Raw genomic sequence first — 20,346 nt, 5'->3', positions numbered from 1 at the left:
GTAACCTATTATTACAACTATCCATAATTTATAGTGTAGTAACCAAAACATAAAAAGCTTAGTTATCAATTAATTAAAACAGAAATTTGAGTATTGGGCTATATTCTGACAATTATAATATTTAAAGTAAACTTTAAATTGCACACTCACCACAGTGATTGTGAGTGTTGTGTGTGTTACAATTGTTGCAATTTTCCCTTGCTTGTGGTTCATATTAGCTTGATTCTACTGTATTTTATAGTATTATTAAATCTTACGTGAATTAAAATGTTTTATAGTGGAAATAAAATACATTTTTGTGATAATGACTATTTATTTGTACAATGAATTGTGCAAGTGTACACTATATTGTACAATAGTTTTCTCGTATGTATAGTGCCTTAATTTAGTGTATTTAAAAGTGAATTGACCAATAAAAGTAGTTAGCTTAGTGTTAAGAAATCAAATCCGTCCTTTTATACCTGTTCAATAACTTAGTATTATAGATGTAGATATTATTTTATACTGACACAATTTATATTTATTGACTATTATACTGACGTTTACTTAACTCTGAAAAATATCACCTAATAAAATATAATATTATGGTATGGTTTCATTAGGCCCATTAGTGTTTTATATTTGTATAAAACAAACATAGACATAAATTAAATACATCTTAATTTTTACATCACTATATTTTTTATACAATTTGTTTTATGTATTGCAACAATGTGGATTACTGATTTTAATAAAATGTCATTAAACAGATTAATAGTTTTAGTTGGAAATTCGTTGTAATATAAAAAGTCTAATAATGAATCGTTATATTAGCGCAGGTTTTCCTACTGCATCTTATATTTGGTACTGTACAACGATGTGTAGAAACACACAAGCAGATTTTTGCCTATTTAACTTCCTCCAAGTAATGTTTATCATAAAAATATTGCTTCTAACCTATGTATCAATAACGTCCTTTTTTGTAATCAATTTAATATTTACTGATAAAATTTAATAAATAAATATTAAACTACTGTCAAATATATATTCAATAGAAACAAGCAATTTTGTTGCAGTTTTGCTTATTACACAGTTTTTATTGTTCAAAAATTCATTTCCAAACAAAATCATGCAATACCTGTTTGAATGTTTCTACATTAAGAACATTACAATTGTTTTATATATATTATTTATGATAACTTTTTACTATATACATGATTAGTTACACTATTGACAATTATTATAAATTATTCTAAATGCCTTGTATGCTTAACTTTAGAGTTCTCCATGCAGCTAAATATTTTTGTATATTTGTACAAGATTTTTATGAACTTTTATAAAGATTTTTTCATAATTATAATTGTGTTTTCATTTATTTAATCACACAGTTTTATGTAAAATAAATGTATATGCAAAATATTTAAATAGATATACCTTTGCAATTTAGGTTCTTGGTTCATGAAATAGAAGTCCATACTTCTGTATATTATGTAACAAATATTTGAATAAGTTTTGTTAAAGTTCTTAACTGTGAAATGTTTTAAGAATTTCACTACCTTAAGATAAATTTGACCTAAAAGAAACAAATATGGAATACAACTTCTAGTGCTCTATCTTACAACTACACAAATATTTGTACCAGAAAATTATTAATCTGAAGTGTTGGGAAGCTTTGGTATGCACTTGTTATGTAAACAATATCTATTCTTTTCATCTTTTGATAAGAATAATTAATAGTTATCATTTATATACCCTCTCTGGATACAGTTCAAATTTTAACCATTAACATTTTATTTAACAATGCCATCATTGGGTTTTAAAATTTTCAAGTGGAACTCCATTGATGAATCTTGCATGGATCATAGTCGTGATTAGTGTTGATTAGATGATTGATTAGGTTGTCAAATGTTTTCATAGTTCCATTGGTAGAATAGTCAGAATCAATTTCTCTTTGAGCTGTTGATGAGGTATTTGCAGCAGTGTGTGAGCAAGTGTTTCTCTCCTGTGCTTTCTGCACTGGCACCCCCCAGCTCCCTCGTGTAGATGTCCAACCCGTACTGGCCCTCCTCGGGGAAACTGATGAGGAATGTTACGACGTCGTCATCAGAGACCACATGTGACACAAACTTGGACAGACGTTTCTCTTCCACTCCATTCTTGTGGAGAGTGGCCATGAAGTCTGTCAAGGGCCGGGACATGCGAAACTGTAGCTCCAGCTCCCGTCCCGCAAACACCAGGGCATCCTGTAATGTCATTATATCACTAAAAACACATAATACAGTCAACACTCTGTTGGGACAGATGTTTCTCTTCCACTCCATTCTTGTGAAGAGTGGCCATTAAGTCTGTAAAGGATCGGGAAATCTGAAACTGTAGTTCCAGCTTCTGTCCCGGAAACACCAGGGCAGTGACTTAAACTCGATTCCTGTAATGTCATTATATCACTACATAACACAGTCAGCACTCTGGAAGGTTAGATTAACCGTGTTGTGTTCTTTATTCCTCTTATCAAAGGTCTTGAGTCAAAACTAATAATACAACCTACCAAGAAATCCGTTTCTGATCACTCCATCCAAAACTGTTTGAATAAAGGAAATGTTTATATTCAACTGGATTCTATTTGGGATGGAGTCATGTAATTTCACCATTATTCTCCTTTTATCAGGATTTAAAAAATAAGATCTTATCTGATGGGGTTGCTGTTAAAATTGATACTTCCACCAAAAATGAATTTATGTAAAGGGGTAAGTTTAAGCATGGGTCATCATGATTTTTTTTAATTACCCTCTGCCACTCCATTGGGGAACAAAGAGGTTATTTTAAAATCCATCAAAACATTCGTAGATAATTTTAATTACATATCCCTTAAGAATATTTTTAAGTTCTCAATCGTTCAAAAGTTAAGGTTCAGGGTTGACTTTTGAGATACTCAAAATTGTAAATGTAATTAGATTTGAATAGTAATTTTAAAATTTGATCTGAACAACAGTTGTTACTATAGGTACATAGCTATAATTTTGTCTAACATGTTTTGCAACTATCATGTTTTATTTAGGTTGCCTAAATCATCTAGTTTCTGCATTAGGACAGACAGGTTTACAACAAAATGTGAATAAGGAGACATAGGTATTTGAATAGCGCCCACATAGAGCGGAGCTGGAACTGAAAACATTCCAGAGGATATTGAGATAAAATTTACAGTCCTAGATCGTGGACATCAGTAGTCCTATGATATCACATTAACTCTGTTTATTTGTACTGTCAAGAAATTGAGAATTTTGATTAACAGTATTTCTTTTTCATATTGATATGTCCAGATAATAGGCCTAATTGCTGAAATTTAAAGCTTAGTTTAAATTAATTTGAAAAACTTAATTCAATGAACTGCTTTGACTGCTCTACATAATAACTATTTGTCACATCCTTATATCGGTTTCGGTAGCATTGCCCTCTCCCACAGTTCTATACATTATCTTGAATTTTCTGTAACCTTGGGTCATGAAATAAAGTTATTGTGTGTTTTGTGATGGAGTATAGCAATTAATGTATTCATTGTAAATCCATCACTAATTATATGTACAGTATATGTCAGGCTACCTTCCTAGTTAAAAACGTTGCATCACTACAATGTCTCAAGAGTTTTTGGGTGAAATGGCATAAATGATACCTCAAAGATTTATAATCATTACCTGTTAAGTAAAATGTTTAGCATCCCACAAGGGTTACATCTGGTGCCATTTTTATTTTTTACCTTGAACACAACATGTAACTTAGCACACAAGCACTAAAATCTACACTTTCAATCCATTTAATTACCTGATGTGTAATTGGTATAAGGCCGAAGAGACGAGTGGCCTTGGTGGGACCCCATTCTCCACTGGCACAGTCAGGCAGGGGTACCATGACAGTCTGTAGTTCCTCACAAGCTATCTTGAACTTGCAAACACTCTTGAACTTCATTGGCTCTCCGGTGAGATATTCCTTCGGTGTCACTGCATTGGCGAATATGTCCAGCAGGAAGGCTCCACTGCTCGGGGCGTGGACACGAAATGCTACCATATTACCTACCACTGACTAGAAACAGAATAAGAAGTTGTAGATTGAAATTTCTGGTCTGATAGCAATATTGGTATAGATAAATGAGGAGTACAAGAAATACTATCAAACTTACAGAAAAATGTGACGAGATATTTAAGCTATCTAGTATTTTTTCATAAACCTAAGTTTCATTACTTAAATAAAACCATAAATTTTTCGGAGTAATAATTCTGAGAGTATTATTTGTACTATTAAACCAACTACTGCCCTGAATTCACTCATTGATTACTCGTAAAAAGGATATGTGATTGAAGCCAATCAGTTAAAATGACTAAAATTCCTTACTTAACAGGTATGGAAATGAACTTACTTGCATTACAAATCTCTTCAGACTGACTCCGTCATACGTATCTCCATCGCTGTCATAGAACTTGAGATTGTAGTGGAAGATCAGACTTGACTGCATGTTGGTGGGCATAGCAATACGCACTGTTGCTGCTCCTGTTATCACAGGACAAATTTTATATGTTATCTATCAAGTGGCAATCATTTAAAAGAGCCTTTATTTGTGCAAATATTTAGTACCATTAAGCCTTGAAAAAGTTACTCTTTCAGTGCAACTGAAATAATAAATGAACATGTTTTATTGTTTAGATTAATTAAGACTTGATCTGTCACAAATTATAAATTGCATGGTAAATTAAAGATTATTAAAATATTTAAATACCTGTTTTGAATATATAAACTTACCCGTGGCATCGGTGTACATGACAGCTTTGGTGTGAGAGTCTGGGAAATAGAGGCCATAGCGGAAAAATAGTGACCTGACGAACGGAAGTTCCTCGAACTCTTGAAGTGTTATTGGTGTTTTGAGGAGTTGCCAATCAGCTTGGAGAGGGAAGAACTCATAGATAAACTCTCTTGGATCCGTTAGGAAGTAATGATCATCGTACTCATATCTGAAAGTACATTTAAATCAGTGATACTGTTTTGGCAAAGGCAGATTGTATAACATCTCAAAATCCTAATAACTTTAACAGTTTGTGATACATCTCTTTTCAGTTGTATCAGCTCTTGATCAGTTAGAATCTAGGTCCTCTCTAAGATTAAACTTTGTATAAACATTACAAAACAAAATTTAAACCAACATTATGTCATCAGAATTGACAATTAAATGTCTGTGATAATTACTACTATTAGTATAAACACAAGCCTGTAGCGTTTAGTGTACAATTGAATATTTCCAAAACATTGTCCTGATGTGTCTTGTGTGACATTTTGCTTTGAAACTGCACAAGGCTCAGCAGACACTTTGTGCAGGTGACAAAGAACATGTTGAATTGTTTGGATTCATGTTCGTAAAGGAGGAAAGATGACAATTTTCTAGTATAATTAGTCTTTAGTAATAGAAGTACCTTCATTTGAAGTGGTGAGATAAATCGTAACAATGTAAGGATGTTGGGTATGAGCAGTCACAATATATATGTATAGTATCGGAATCAAATTTCTTTATTCAGTTTGTACATACATACAAGAAAAGTGTCATATAAACATGTCAACACATTTAAAAGTACTGTACATAAATGTATTTAACCTAAATTACAGATTACTTAGCCTAATTTATAAAAAAAAATGACATCTCTGAGTTATTATTTAAGTTTATATTTTGTCTACTAAGCACATCTCAATTATAAATATTTTATAAAGATTTAGGAAAACACTCTTCCAGTGAGTAGCAGGAATGCTGCAGGAAATATTTCTTTAGAAAATACCGGAAGCCCTTTTCACAGACTTGGCTCTTAAAATTTGATGGCAAGTGATTTAAAAATGTAGCACCAAGTGGCTTTTTTGTATGAGAGACACTCCCCAAAACAAGCGTTAAAAAAGACTAAATGTGTAAATGTAACTGAAAAACAACTGAAAATGTTTATTTCTGATAATGTTGAATTGATAATTCCTCAGCATGTGGTAATCTTTCAGCTATTTATATAGGTTTATTTGATCCCTCTCCTTGAGAAATGTAATTATTTGTCTACAAAGTAATGATCTTAATAGAAAATACATATAATTTCTTCAAACACTTTCTACCTGTTGACATTTTAGTTGTACTAATTAATCATCTTAAATTGTTGTTGTTTAATATTTTATCTTTATTAGTCCTAATATTATTTCATTAATGTGATTCGGATATTAATTATGCAGTAATATAAGTAAACTTCTTCTCTATTCTTGTATAGTTCTTATACTATGTAACTCACCTAAGACTGTCGGACTTGCCCCCCTTGCCACCGGCCTTTGGTACCTCCTTGGCGTTGACTAGATGGCGTGCACCCCAGTTGCACTGGACAAACCGCCAAGCACCGGCCACATACACAGCATTCCAGGAGTTGCGGAAACGGTTGTCCTCGAACCGGACACCTGGTTGGTAACCAGCAGACTTGGAATAGCCTTTGATTACCACACAGTGCAGACCAGCGTAGCTGAACGCAAGTAATACTGTTAGTTTAACATTGTGACAATAAGCAATCTGGTAAGATCATATGCTGAAAGTTGTTTGATAGTGATTTTTAATATTTGTGCAACTATGTTAGAAGCTGAACTATCCAAACCACCCGGTTAACAGAGGTCTAACAAAATTTAAGAAACTTATAGAAAGCGTGTAAAAAATTACGCTAAAGATACCAGGTTTATGCATAATGTAGGAAGGATTGATTGACCATAGCTGCATTATGTGTAGAAAACTCGGTTGCTTTAGGATCATGTCTAAAATATATCATAATGTTGTGCAACTGATGAGACAATGAGAACATCTTTTCACCTAGATTACACTTGATTTGGTAGTCTAGGTGTCTCAGACGTCGAAACAATGCACAGATTTCGTGTTGAGCTTCTTTGTCATGACTTTTAAAATCTTTTCAGACATACATGACTCCAGGCAGCATCGGATTTTCAGATGCTCCGCTAAGCAGAAGGTGAACTGGAGCTAAACTCATCATTCAAATACCAGGTTTGTTTATGTGCGAGGGTACAGAACACTGTAGATCACCACACAGTTTGCATGGTTCTACTGGCTGTTGTTAGTTCAAGTACTAATGGTGCAAGAGGTATACAAGCCTTACCCAATGAAGACATTGAAGAGTGGCTTAAATATGACCAACATTACCAATGACAAGACATATTGTTAATGTTAACCATCACGAAAATTATAAAGAGAAAACAATACAGGCAAAATTATTCCTAAAATGTTATATTCTGATGGTTTGAAGATCTTGGAAGCAGATGTACATAACATTGAACAGTAAGAGAAAAGCTCAGTCCTACGACAAAATGTTCTTTCAGCATCAGGATAACATTGTTACAAACAAAGAGGCAAGAGCAATTATTATTTTTGCAGGTAGTAGTACTATTATATTTTTGTATTCATCAATATTGAGTGTTTGTACATTAAGCTATTTTATTGTATTCTCTGTACTATTTGAGTTTATCCGTATCTGATATAATTTGGCTTGGACTTCTACTGTTCCAACTCTAGATGATTGTTTCACACACTCACTTATCTACAAAACTGTATATTTTAAGTGAAAATACCATGCTAAGTTTAAATATTAATTACCTTAATTACCTTTTTACCTTAATTACCTCCACCTTAGTCGATGACCAGTACAACTGGATAGACAGCGTCAAAGTAAAATGAATTTTAGAATATTTACAATATTTACATTTTTACATGGCGCCAGGGCTTATGATAGTGCATCGAAGAACTCCCCGACCGAATAAAAGGGCCTACACAATAGCCAGCTTTTAAGTTGGGTTTCAAAGTGAGGAGGGTTTGAGTTCTTTGAGATTATCTGGAAGGGCATTATACATGCGAAGCGCTAAGCTAGGATAGCAGTTCTTCTTCTTACTAAGCCTACAAAAAGGTACATCCAGATGGTGCTTCTTCCTGGTGTTGTAGGTATGGAGTTCGTTTCTTTCAGCAAAGTCTGAGATGTTAAGTTTTAAATTGGTCAGGCAGGAAAGGATGTACTGACCATAGACTGTGAGAATTTTAAGACTCACAAAGATAGGCCTACAGCTATCCAGAAACCCTGGAGGCGAGATGACACGAAGAGCTTTCTTTTGGAGGAGAAGAATATCCTTACATCCAGCAGCATGGCCCCATATGTGCAGCCCATAGCTGATATGGCTGTGGAAACATGGCGAAGTAAACTGTCAAAAGATACTTATTAGTCAGCATAGGTTTCAGTCTCCGCAGCAGATGCAGGGCTCTAGAGAGTCTGATGCATACACTATTCGTATGGCTCCTCCATGTAAGCCCTGGGTCAAGAATAAATCCCAGGAGCTTAACTTCGCTCGCTCAGGCCAAAATTGTTGTCAGATCTGGAAAGAGTGCACATCATCTCCTGGGTTTTCCCCTCGTTCAGGCACAAGCCATTCGCGGCAAACCATTCCTTTGCGCTGGTAAATGTTTGTAGAGCAGCAAGCCTGGCGTTTTCTGGTGTATCGCCACGAGCAAAGATGGAGGTATCATCTGCAAACAGAAGCATGTCACCCAGCTGGCTGATGTCATTAATTGTAATTAGAAATAGGACTGGGCCAATGACCGAACCCTGAGGAACACCATATTTCACTGCTTGAGGTTGGGAATGCGCTCCGCCGGTGCACAGGATCTGTTTTCTGTCTGTGAAGTAGGACCTAAAAACCTGTAAAACCATTCCATCAACACCATAGGCTCTCAGTTTATCCAGCAGTTGACTATGCGGAACACAATCAAATGCCTTGCTTAAGTCGGCCAGAACAAGTGCAGTTGAATCACCAGCCTCGAAGCTCTCTAGGACCTGGCTAACCAAACTCAGAACCGCTGTCACAGTAGATCTATTCTTCCTGAATCCATGTTGAGATTCAGAGAAGAGATTTTCATGTTCAAAGTAGTTTACAATTTGACCTTTGATCACAGACTCATAAACCTTGGCGAAAACTGGTATCACCGATATCGGCCTATAACTCCCCATAGCCTCCGGGTCACCCTTCTTGAAGACCGGTACGGTCCTAGATACTTTAAGTGACTCAGGGAAAGCTCCACAGCTCATACAGGCGTTAAGAACAAAACTCAAAGGATAGGCTATAGCATCGATGACATGCTTCAACATAACTACATTCATTCCGTAGATGTAGAGATAAGATTATAACAGATCCCAAGGCACTTCAATATTTATAAAACTATTAAGCCGGATAAAATTATGAGTTGGTCATTGAATAATCTCTTTATTTCTTTTTGTGATGTACTAAATGTGTTATAAATGAACCTAGAAGTCAATTATATTCTGTTACACAAAATCTAAACAAATTTAAGATGTTGGTAAATGTTAAAGCTATATTAAGGTATTTTTTAGTAAAAATCTGTTATAATAATTTAGTTCTTAAGAGATAGACACTGTTTCAACACCATCTAAAATGTAACAAAGACAACTAATAAGACTGCACAATTAATATATAAACGTGTAATAAATATAAAAGCACCTTACTTCAGATATTAATTGTCTTTCAGAAAACATTGTTACTGATGTGTATTTTTCTTGTACATTATTGTTGTATCCAATTTATCAATTCTAAGTTATGAACGAAACTAAAAGTAAGTTTTCACTATTTAACATATTAAGAATATACAAGTATTACCTGCACAGCCGTTTGAAGAGGACGTGGTAGCTCTCTGTCCCATGCTTAATTCCTCTCAACAATCCCATGGGTGTGTCTCCTCTCAGATTGTCATCAAATGTCATTGTGTTCAGGTTCTTCACAGTTATCCAGCGGAAAATGGTCCTAAAATTTGAATGTTGTAATCAAATTTATTATAATCTATCAATTTGCAATGTTGTGTAACAGGCTTCGCTGAGGCTGTTCGCAAAATTTTAAATCTATAACTCATTTCATTTTTGAGATGTCCTGCGGATATATAGAAAGACAGACAACAATACAGGAAAGACATTTTACATCTCAGCAGATAAAAGAGAAATTATGTCAGTCTAGTAGGTCTAATGACAAACTCAGTATTGCCTATATAGAAATAAGGCTTCATCCAAAATTGTAAGCGTATAAATCAGTTCGTTTTCAATATATTGTGACGATAAACTGACAGACAGACAGAAATGAAATTTTTCCAGCCTCTTTAGTGTGAATGTTAAAAACAGAGTAAACTAAAACAAAATTGAGATTATGATATATCTAATAATACATTTTAAAACCTCTTATTTTGTTAAAAAAAAAAAACATGTAAGGTTGTGATTTCTTTTGTGTACTTATAAGAGTAATAATTTTTATAATAGGAGTTGATAGAGATATTTGACATCTTTTCAACAGTCTTTAAAATGAGTAGGTATTCCATTCCACCATTTAATGATTGTCAAAATATAGTTATAACAGAAAAATCATAGAGGTGAAAGTCATTAGTCTATTACTGTTAGAATTTTAGGTGATTTTGTGGGTTAAGCCAATTGACTTCTCAGGAAAAACTATGAGTGTATAAATACAGCTGATAGGGATAGACTCTTAAGTGGGAGTCCTTCTCACAACTATAAGTCATTAAATCTCCCAAGGGCAATGTGATCCCATCAGTAATATTCTAAAAAATGTAAGTGTCTAAAACAACCTTGAGGCCTAAACTAGAAATAATTAGCAAAAAGTAAGCTTCAAGTCAAACAGAGTGCAAGAATAAGTTACTCATAACCATAGTTCACATGTAATTTTCATGTTGTATAAGAATTTGTCAAAGTGGTTTTTGAAGATCCAAATTGTTAAAAAAAGGTGTTTATTATGATGCTAGTTGATCTAATTACCGGTTATATACTCCAAAACAGCGACCAAGCAAAGAATCTATCATACTAAAGTATACCCCAGAATTTCAAACCATTTTTCTCCTGATAAATTGTGGCCAATTTGAAGAGATGAAAGAGGTTTTTTTAAGGCGAGACCTATCCCCTTCAAACCTAATTCTGCCTGTTCTCATGGGCCACACTGGCCTATGCATGGTCTAACAGAATAAAGGGAAGAGTTCATACAATACAAGGTACTGATAAAAAGTGCTCAGTCACAGACAGGATTTGATCATGCACTCACTATCTCTAACTCAGATCCAAAGTTCGACATCTTAGTGCACTCAATAGAATTAAAAGCTGATTGCAATGCTAACTGGTCAGCCACTTAAAGCTGATGATTATAGTTCAGGATAGATACTAATTATTCATGAACTGAGAGAAACACAGGTCCCAAAATGGAACCTGAACTAACTAAACTCTCAGAATACATCCAACATAATCTATTCTACATGTTCTTTCTAAAACTAACTTACTACCTGAGTAAAAAATAAAGAAATACTTTACAAGGTAGACACCATTTTGTAACACTACACAGAGCACTTTTCTGCATTAGATACTACTGTTAACTCAAAAAAATGTGCATTTTCCACTGTATTAATCGCTCTTATGTTAAGATAATGGATTGATCTTTTCTAACATATGTTGTGTTTCCGTACTAACCTGGCTTTTTCAATGTCGGAACCACATCTTCCTACGAGCTGGCGGACTAGATCTGTGAATGTCTTTTGATCTTCTTGTGCAACCTGCAATTAGTTTTTCAATCAGAAAACATAAATTTGTACTTCTTGCTTTGGTATCCAAAGAAGACATCAATTTATGAACATAATTTAACAATGATCTGAAAGTATATGAGTTTTTTTTATAACTCTCTCAATTAATTATTTTTTCTCTAAATGATCTTTCAGTATTTAAGGGGCTATTTAGAATCTTCTAAACATTTCTAATAAAATCAACGTAATTTTAAACTATTTTATTCTAATTCTTATTATAATAATCTGAAGTAGGATAATTCTGCTAACCGATATGGCGATTTGGTCGATGTGCGAAAATTCGACAGGGTCGTTGTATATCTGGAACTTGGAGACGAGTGGAGGTGCGGGAGTGGGTGCCTGGCTAGGGTACGGCAGCAGGGTGTCGTCAGCATAACCTTCACCCTCATCCAGGTACAACGACTCCGCCATCATGTACTCACTGCGTTTCTCGTTTATTAGCTCCAACATCTCTCGACTCTGCTTCTCCACCAGAGCTGCCGTCGCTGCCCTGGAACACAAATACAAGCCCCTCGTATAGCACATCACTCTATGATAATTAATAAACAACAGCAGCTGTAAAGTGCTGGCAAGAAATTTAAGTGAAAACTTCACTATTGTAGTCTGCACAGCAAAAGCACACACATTCTGGATTAGGACTTTGGGGGTTTGCATTGTGTTTCAACGTTACATTCCTGGTAAAAGATATTACCAGTTTCCAGAACTGTATGCTCCAATACGATGATCTAGAGCACAAATTCATTCACCGAAAGCAAGTTAGTTCTTTTACGATAACGACAGTAAGAAACGCTGTTTACTAACCAATTTGTCTTACAGCTCTGTCAATTTAAATGATTCATAACTAGTTTTGGTTACATAATGATGATCATCAGGCGATGATAACTACGTTAAGGAACGGCTATTTCATATTAATAGCCTCAGACCCATAGAAAAAAGACAAGATCAAAATAGACCTGACAAAATCAATCTATAGATACTGGGAAATCGGAATACGTAATTAATTATGCATTTCTTAGAATATAAAAGTTACCAAAACCAAAACGCTTAACTTATGTTAGGAAATATGAAAAAACAATCCATATGCTACTTTGAAAGTGTAGAGGAATAATAGTCCATGCCTACTGAACATAAACATCCTCATTGCATACCAAGAAATGAATGTAACGTAGTTAAAAGTATGATTATTAATTTCTTATATAATCTAACGTACTACCGATATGACCATTGTCCGTCCTTCAAGATTTCTAATGTTACGAATTAATATTTACGAAAATCACCACTAAATAATTGCGAACATTACGAGTGACACATTGGCAGCCGCTGTTTATTATGCTCTTAATATATTTTTTTCAGAATAGAGTTAAAATTGTGCTCTAAATCTTTAAAAATATTATTTGCAGCCAGTAACTCAAGCCAAAAAATCAATCTCCTTAATATGGTCTTTGGTTATTTCAAACTGTACCAATATACAAAGTTTTTCAATCGCCCCTCCATAAAACTGGCATCAAATCCTTTAAAATTTATAATAATTTGTTTCTGTACTCTACAATTATAAAACATAATTGCCTGAAATGAGAAGTTCAGTATTGTTCTGAAGTTGCCATATATTGTTAACTAATTCTTCTAGTTGGATTCCTAATGCACACGAAGGACTGACCCACCAGTCACACAACATAATTTCGTAGGGTGCAAAGCGTAACATTGAGGGGGAGGGTTGTGTTAGATATACATATCCTAATTGCTTCAACAGTTATACAGTTCAATTGAGGATTGCTTTTAAATCGAAGACAGTGATTTTTTGGGTTCAGGCGACTGTGATCTTTCATTTGTTACCTCATTTGAGGGACTTTTTCTTACGTTATTTAAACGATATTACTTGGACTTACTCAATTACTGTATACTAAGGATTTTATCTTGTATAAAATTGCCACTAACATGACACAGAAATAAAAACAGGTAAGATATAGACGAACCTACTAAGAATGAAAGAAATTCACGTCTTGAAACAAACAAATTAATAATAATAATAATAATAAAAAACATTACATAAGTTATTAAATAAAAAAATTAGTATAATATGTGATAGCAAAATCAGGAAGATCTAACTAACAAAATACCAATGCATAGATTGGCTAGCTGCTTGCAACGGGATACCTAGTTGTTTACATCTCGCCATGGCTCTATAAATAGTTAGTAAATCAAAATAGGTTCTATAGTAATGTTTGTTAACTTCAATCCAGTTCTTACTAATAGTGCACGATTGAAGTACTGTAATTAATGTTAATCGCTGAAAAAGGCAGATGTATGTATAACTTAAGATCAGCTGATTGTAACTTTAGCGGGTGATATGACTGAAGGAACAGCTGATTAGGGCTCGGTTGTCATTAGGTGGAGAAAGTGCGGCTGTAGTAAGTTCTGTGGTGAAATGTGGTAAGTTATGGCCTCTGTGACGAAAGATGATTGGGCCCAAGACGTCACCTTGAGGTACGCCTTGTCACTGCATTGCGCTCTCTCCCTTTCTGCACTTCCGCCATCATACAGAACGAGACAAGCCGAGGTCAACGTGAAGAAAGTGACATCCAAAATTGGAACTAACAAGGAAATGTCATGAAGAAGAAATAATGACCGATCATTGGAGATCATAGAAGTAGTGTGTTTGAAATTCTAGTGACGTAACTGCGTATTTAGATGCAAATACGAAAAGAAAGACCAAGTAAATCTTAGAAGACAACAATTTAAAAAAATATTCAGTCACGAAAATTTAAGTATATTGTTGTAAGGACAATTAGCTACAGTTAGGCGATAGTTCGCTTGCGGTGAGCAGGTATTAACATTTTTATCGTCACAGAGTTAAACAGTTCTAAATCAGTATCTTATCCTATCGTTTTCTCCGTTCAGTTACTATGTTGGAAATATTCTCTTTATTCTGTTGCAACCATTAGAGCAATCTTTTTATAGATAGTATACTACAAGGTGCAAAAAAAGAAGATTTTACAGAATATTGCACTGTTGTGCAGTATGATGAGACCGCATCACATTAATTCGACATTTAGATGAATAATTAGCTATTGGATAGTTATTCATCAGCATTAATATATGCAGGCGTATTTCCGCCCCACTTCGGTCCACAAGGACGTTTGCCGGACTAACACGACGTTAAACACAGTAATTATCAGTCTCGCTTGAGTAATAGCCCTAACGAACTGAACACGCGCATTCGCCTTGTCCTGTGAAAGGCGGAGTATTGCGTGCTCTGAATATACGGTATCTGGGCGTCTTTCGGTGAGGCATGCCAAATTTGAATAATTAACCTGAAAAGATTTGTCTCACAATTATGCGTCAAGCAGACAATAAACTTATGTTTTGATAAAGTCAGCTTATCAGAATATAAACATGCAAAAATATACAATATTAAAAGAATTGTTAATGTTTTAAAACATTACCTAGTGGGATATGCATAACACATATCAAAACTATCAAATTATATTTCAATATAGCAACGCAAAATGTGCAGATAAAATAGTTAGAGGTTTTAAAAGATAAATAAAATTGTACGAGTTTAATATTTTTTAAGAATAAAAATAGCCCTTAGACTTTATTTAATTTGTGTTTACATTATGTAATAAAATATATGGGCGTCGAAAAAAAACATCAGTGGGTGAGGATGTCTACGTACAAGCTGTGTAATAGGCCTTACCAGAAGTGAGTCATTTTAATGTGTCCGGTCTGTGATAAGGCCCACATACAGTACCTCCACTGGCGATAAGAGGGCATTGACCTTTAGTAGGACTGTATCGGTCAATACCAGTTTTATTACCAAAGTACGACAGGTGATAAAATTTACTGTCACTAACCCAGATAACATTTCAACTCAAAGTTAGTTATTCTTATTCTTACATACAGTAGGCTACTAGTACTCGTATATTAAATTTCTGTACACCTGTCACTACCATTCGAATAACTATTATAAGAATCTTAAACCTACAGAAACCGCATTTAAAGAATGAAAAATAATTTATAGGTGTCATTTATGACAATTATTACTATGCTTAACCGTGAAAATATACGAAATATACGTTGAGCCACGTATACCAGAATGAAGATTATACATCATAAATATTTCATTGTCAAAAAACTATTTAAAAAAATAACATGTGTTATATATCTTATCGTGGCAGAAATATAGAAACTACTCCAATGATAGTCTCAAAATAAACAATACTTTAGAAGGAAATAAGTTTTGATGTGTACTAGTCAACAGCAGCTAGCCTAATGTACAGCGAGGTGGGAGAACGTTGCATACAAACGGGCCAACACCCGATACAAGGGATAATAGGTGAATAGCGTTGTTGGAAGAGGAGCGGCCAGTGGGTCCGGCCGTTTCGCCTCTCCTTATCTGAGAGGTGAATGGGCGCTGTGACCCTTCTCCACTAGTGGGGTTCTGGACTTCTTCACTTCAATGTTATGGAAGCGCCAGTGTCCTACTTAAGGAGCTGGAGCGACGCGACGTAGCGAGTCGAGATGAGCTCTAGAAGTGAACTTGTGAAGTGACAGAATTAGTGGTATTACTCGTGATCGTGACAGATGGATTAATTTGTGTTAATAATTATTGACTGTGTTAGTGTTCAATAGAGTCGTGCCTAACTAGATGTCAATACAAATTTTAACGTATTATTTAGGTCAGTGATTACGACCATTCAACAGAATTCGGTAGCATTGAGCTGCATCCTTTCAATGGTCTGGCCGCCGGATCGCGCTACAAGTTATACTATAAATTATAATATTTATTTCTGTGATTATATGTATCGGTATTCCTCACTATTAGTATCTTTATTTAGCTTCTCCCGGCTGGTAATGTAAATTAATTCTGAATTGGATTATAGTATTCAAAATTTGATTATTATTCAAATTTCGATCTTACTGGATCTCTTCAGGTAGGTGTCGATCATAGTTTTCAGTGAGCCATCCTACGACTAAGCTTTCAGATTGCAGAAAGCTTGGGAATGATGCGAAGGCACAAGAAATTGTAACCTTGAGGAATAGTAAGATTAGATTGATATTCTTAGTTTGCGATCAATATAATATATATTCTCTATTCTAACCTGTCCATTTACCGGGACATCAAAATTCTATTTAAGATCTTGTCAGGACTAATATAGTTTATTAATTATACTCTTTATTTGGCAAAGTAGAGGATAGGTGTTGCTCATCACTGTTCAGTCGATTAGTGTTACTTAGCACTTTTACGTAAATACACGTATTCACGCTTTGAACATGTTCTTACTAATTGACTTGAAGAATGTCTCAATCAACCTGGAGTAAAGCTAAAATCGATTGCGCCCTGCATTACTAAGAAGCTCCAAAACTCAAGTCTGATACCGAGAGTTTGGTGGGGTACAAGAAATCCCAATTTCTTTTATCACCCAAAACTCCTGACAAAACGTGATTCACTGAACCTAACAATTCACTCTCTAAACCCAGGAAAGTAGTTGTTAATTTGGTACTGGCTGAGAGACACTGGAGCGAGCTGAACTGTGTAGAAAAGTTACTGTGCCATACCTTCCTCAGGTGTGTAGGCCTACCTCCCTTTACATATGTTGACATAGGAAGGTTATGAAATTGAATAAGGTTAGTATATATTGTTATTCAACTATACAATACATTGACCCTTTTGAATATTCCATTGTTTGTTGATTAGCTAAAACATCAAAATTATATTCGACCAAAGTCAAGTAGTTTTTGATGATAATCTTAAAAATCAAAACTTTTAAGGTGATTAAATAGGTTTAAAACAATTAGGGTATATGAAGCATTTCAATTTAATTTTACACTTAAAACTATCAATTTAATAATGCTGTTCTTTGGTTTAAATAAGCTATTACACTATCGCTTCAACCTGTATAAGCCCATAGTCCAGTAACAAAAATTCTACAAGTACAACAGCATGTTAACTAACTGTTTGACATGTTCCAGATTATTGCTATATATGAGATTATGTCTAAGGAATGACATGAGGAATGATTATGAGTCCGTATAAAATAAATTTAATTTGGCTTTTTTAAACATCCATGACAAATTTTAAGGTCTGACTTTGAAATGTGTAGAAAATATTGGTTTATTTTAAGGACTTGTATCTGAGAAAGCTCATATGTCAAGATTTACTTTATATTTATTACCAATAAACAAAATAAACATTTTGACAACTCTCGTCTATACCCATTGAGCGTCATGACATCGTACGCTCGCTCGATTTTTCTCATTCTAGGCCCTATCCACTTATACGAGATCATTAAGAAAGAAAAAAAACCAGAAAAATTATGCTCATAATAAAATTAATGGCATTTCAGTCTCAATTAAATTATAATATAATTAATTAACCTTCACCGTAGAGTGCGGATAAGGCTGCGGCTCTATAACCGAGAGGTCACGGGTTCGATTTACGTAGAGGTCAATAAATATTTGTAAGTGGGTTTGGAATTACGTCCCCGAAAAACGTTTAGTACGCTCAATTGAAATGCCATCGGCGTAGAAAGAACCCTCTTAAAATTGAAAAGTAAACTGGTTTCATGACTAACCTCATCACAAATGTAAACATAAAATGTTCTTAGTAAGTATACGTTATAAATTATATAAAAACTTGTATTGGCTCAAAATTTCTCTGAAACTAGACTATGTTGTTCGGTCTACAGGTTTGGTACTGTATAAATCTTAGAATTGAGCTGTAAAAACATTATCAGTTCCATATTACCCCTTAAACAATACATATTTACTTTTTACTATGATTTCTTACTAGCCTCAACATTCACTACATTTACTTGGAGGATAACATTTTTCGAAATTTTGAAACTCGTAAATTAGTAGGGTTGGCATCTACAGTATCTCACACTTACGCAAGCATAATAACTTCTTCTCTTATTATCTTCTTCGTCAACCAACGATTTCTTTTACTTTATAATACAAAATCTTACCTTTACCCTTTACTCCGGTACAATCAATAACTCTTTCCACTCTTACCTTTCGTGCTCCAGCAGTTTCCTGGTGAGAGACTCTTTCTTCTTGTCTCTCCTGATGGTCATGTTCTTCTCCAGATCCTCACGCTCCTGCTGTAGCCTCAGAGTTAGCACCTTGTGTTCGTCTGGCCGCTTCCTCTTTGTCTGCAACTCTCGCTCGAACCGACTCGTTAGCCTCTCGAGCTCCTTCTCCCACTCGTCCTGAAACACAAACAGGCCCACACCACTGATGTACTCATCACAAATAATTTACAATATCAGCCATGTAACCGAACTCAAAAATCATTAATGGATTAATTTTTTAGTGGTAAGCTATACAAAACACGAAAATATTTAAATTTAATCAACGTTATAATTCAATACACAATACATTTAGTGTTTTAATGCACCATTCCATACATCAACTTATATCTGCCTGTAGAATATTGTGCCACACACACACACACACACACACACACACACACACACACACACACACACACACACACACACACACACACACACACACACACACACACACACACACACACACACACGCACACACTCACACACACACACACACACACACACACACACACACACACACACACACACACACACACACACACACACACACACACACACCAATGTGGGTAATTTTAAGGATATTTTATTCCTTTAGCAAGACAACAGTTTTATTGATAATTTTGTTTTTATCCTTGGTAAAAAGATGTTTCAAAGCTATACATTTCAACATGCTATAGCTATGTATTGCAACATTTTCAGTTAAGTTAATTTTCTGTTGGAGAATATATTGTCTTCTTAATTTGAATTGCCTTTCCGGTAACTAAATGAATGACTTACTCAGCCTCAATGGAATTTGTTGAAATTAAAAAGTGACTTTATCATATATTGCATCAGTGACTATAAGTTATTATAGTGACTATTACAAAACTACTTACCCTAAACTCTTCCTTCATCCTCTTATCCTCCTCTTCCCGCTGCCTCGCAAACTTCCTGTACAAATCGTCTTCCTCTTTCCTGTGTTTCATCTCCAGCCGCGTCTGTTCATCCTTGTCCTGGAACACAAAGCGGATTAGTTAATTAATTAACTAATTAAGTATTCGAATCTATCCACACAGGTTGTAGGTTGTGTTATAAATTAACTACATGCAAAGTTATCCAATTACCAAGGAAACCAGTTTCGACCGACAAGGTCCCCCCTCGGTGTTCGTGGGAAGGTCGCGCACTCCGCAATACATCTAATATTAAATTATAACAATACGATAATAACTTACTGACTCGTGAAAGAGATGGGTATAGTCTTGTCACCGTTAAACGGTAATAACAGTCTTCATTGTGATTATAATGCTATAAAGAAAAGTTGTTTAAGGGGACCCGGACAGTAAAAATTTTGTAAAAATTACCTTTTTACTTTTTTTATTTATTTTTGTAGACAATTTTCTTGTGAACATTTTGATATACAACACTTTATATTTTTAAATTTTATTAGCACTCATAAAAAAAATAAATTCGAAAGTGTGTTTACGTAAATATGGCAAGGCAAAAACACCCTCATAGCTGAGCAACACAACTTATTTGTTATAGTACTCATTACTTTTAATTATTATGATGATTTAGTATGTTACTGTTGGCTACCTGCAAAGACAACAAGGATAGCAATACTGTGTTTGTTTA

At 34.6% G+C, this 20,346-nt stretch overlaps 1 protein-coding gene across 1 annotated transcript; it reads right to left on the bottom strand.

The window, feature by feature from the left end:
• Positions 1-620: 620 nt before the first annotated feature.
• LOC124372759 (hillarin-like) lies at positions 621-19,750 on the bottom strand. Its single transcript, XM_046831171.1, has 10 exons — positions 19,611-19,750; positions 18,674-18,870; positions 11,909-12,149; positions 11,550-11,632; positions 9,694-9,837; positions 6,276-6,497; positions 4,768-4,976; positions 4,388-4,518; positions 3,796-4,053; positions 621-2,222 (listed from the first exon to the last, which is right to left on the bottom strand). Exons 1-10 carry the CDS (start codon positions 19,698-19,700, stop codon positions 1,920-1,922), a joined length of 1,878 nt encoding a protein of 625 aa, XP_046687127.1. The 5' UTR covers positions 19,701-19,750; the 3' UTR covers positions 621-1,919.
• Positions 19,751-20,346: the final 596 nt, after the last annotated feature.

Source organism: Homalodisca vitripennis, unplaced genomic scaffold (assembly GCF_021130785.1).
Source record: "Homalodisca vitripennis isolate AUS2020 unplaced genomic scaffold, UT_GWSS_2.1 ScUCBcl_3950;HRSCAF=9793, whole genome shotgun sequence".
In the NCBI taxonomy this organism is placed as follows: Eukaryota; Metazoa; Arthropoda; class Insecta; order Hemiptera; family Cicadellidae; genus Homalodisca; species Homalodisca vitripennis.
This window is presented reverse-complemented; position numbering and strand designations above follow the sequence as displayed.

Excerpts from the sequence above, each read along its gene's own strand:
- LOC124372759 (XM_046831171.1), bottom strand. The coding sequence starts at position 19,700 with ATGAAACACAGGAAAGAGGAAGACGATTTGTACAGGAAGTTTGCGAGG. Across the intron at positions 6,498-9,693 it reads CTCTTCAAACGGCTGTGCAG|CTACGCTGGTCTGCACTGTG; the intron begins GTAATACTTGTA and ends ACTTGCGTTCAG. Across the intron at positions 2,223-3,795 it reads TTATACCAATTACACATCAG|GATGCCCTGGTGTTTGCGGG; the intron begins GTAATTAAATGG and ends ATGACATTACAG.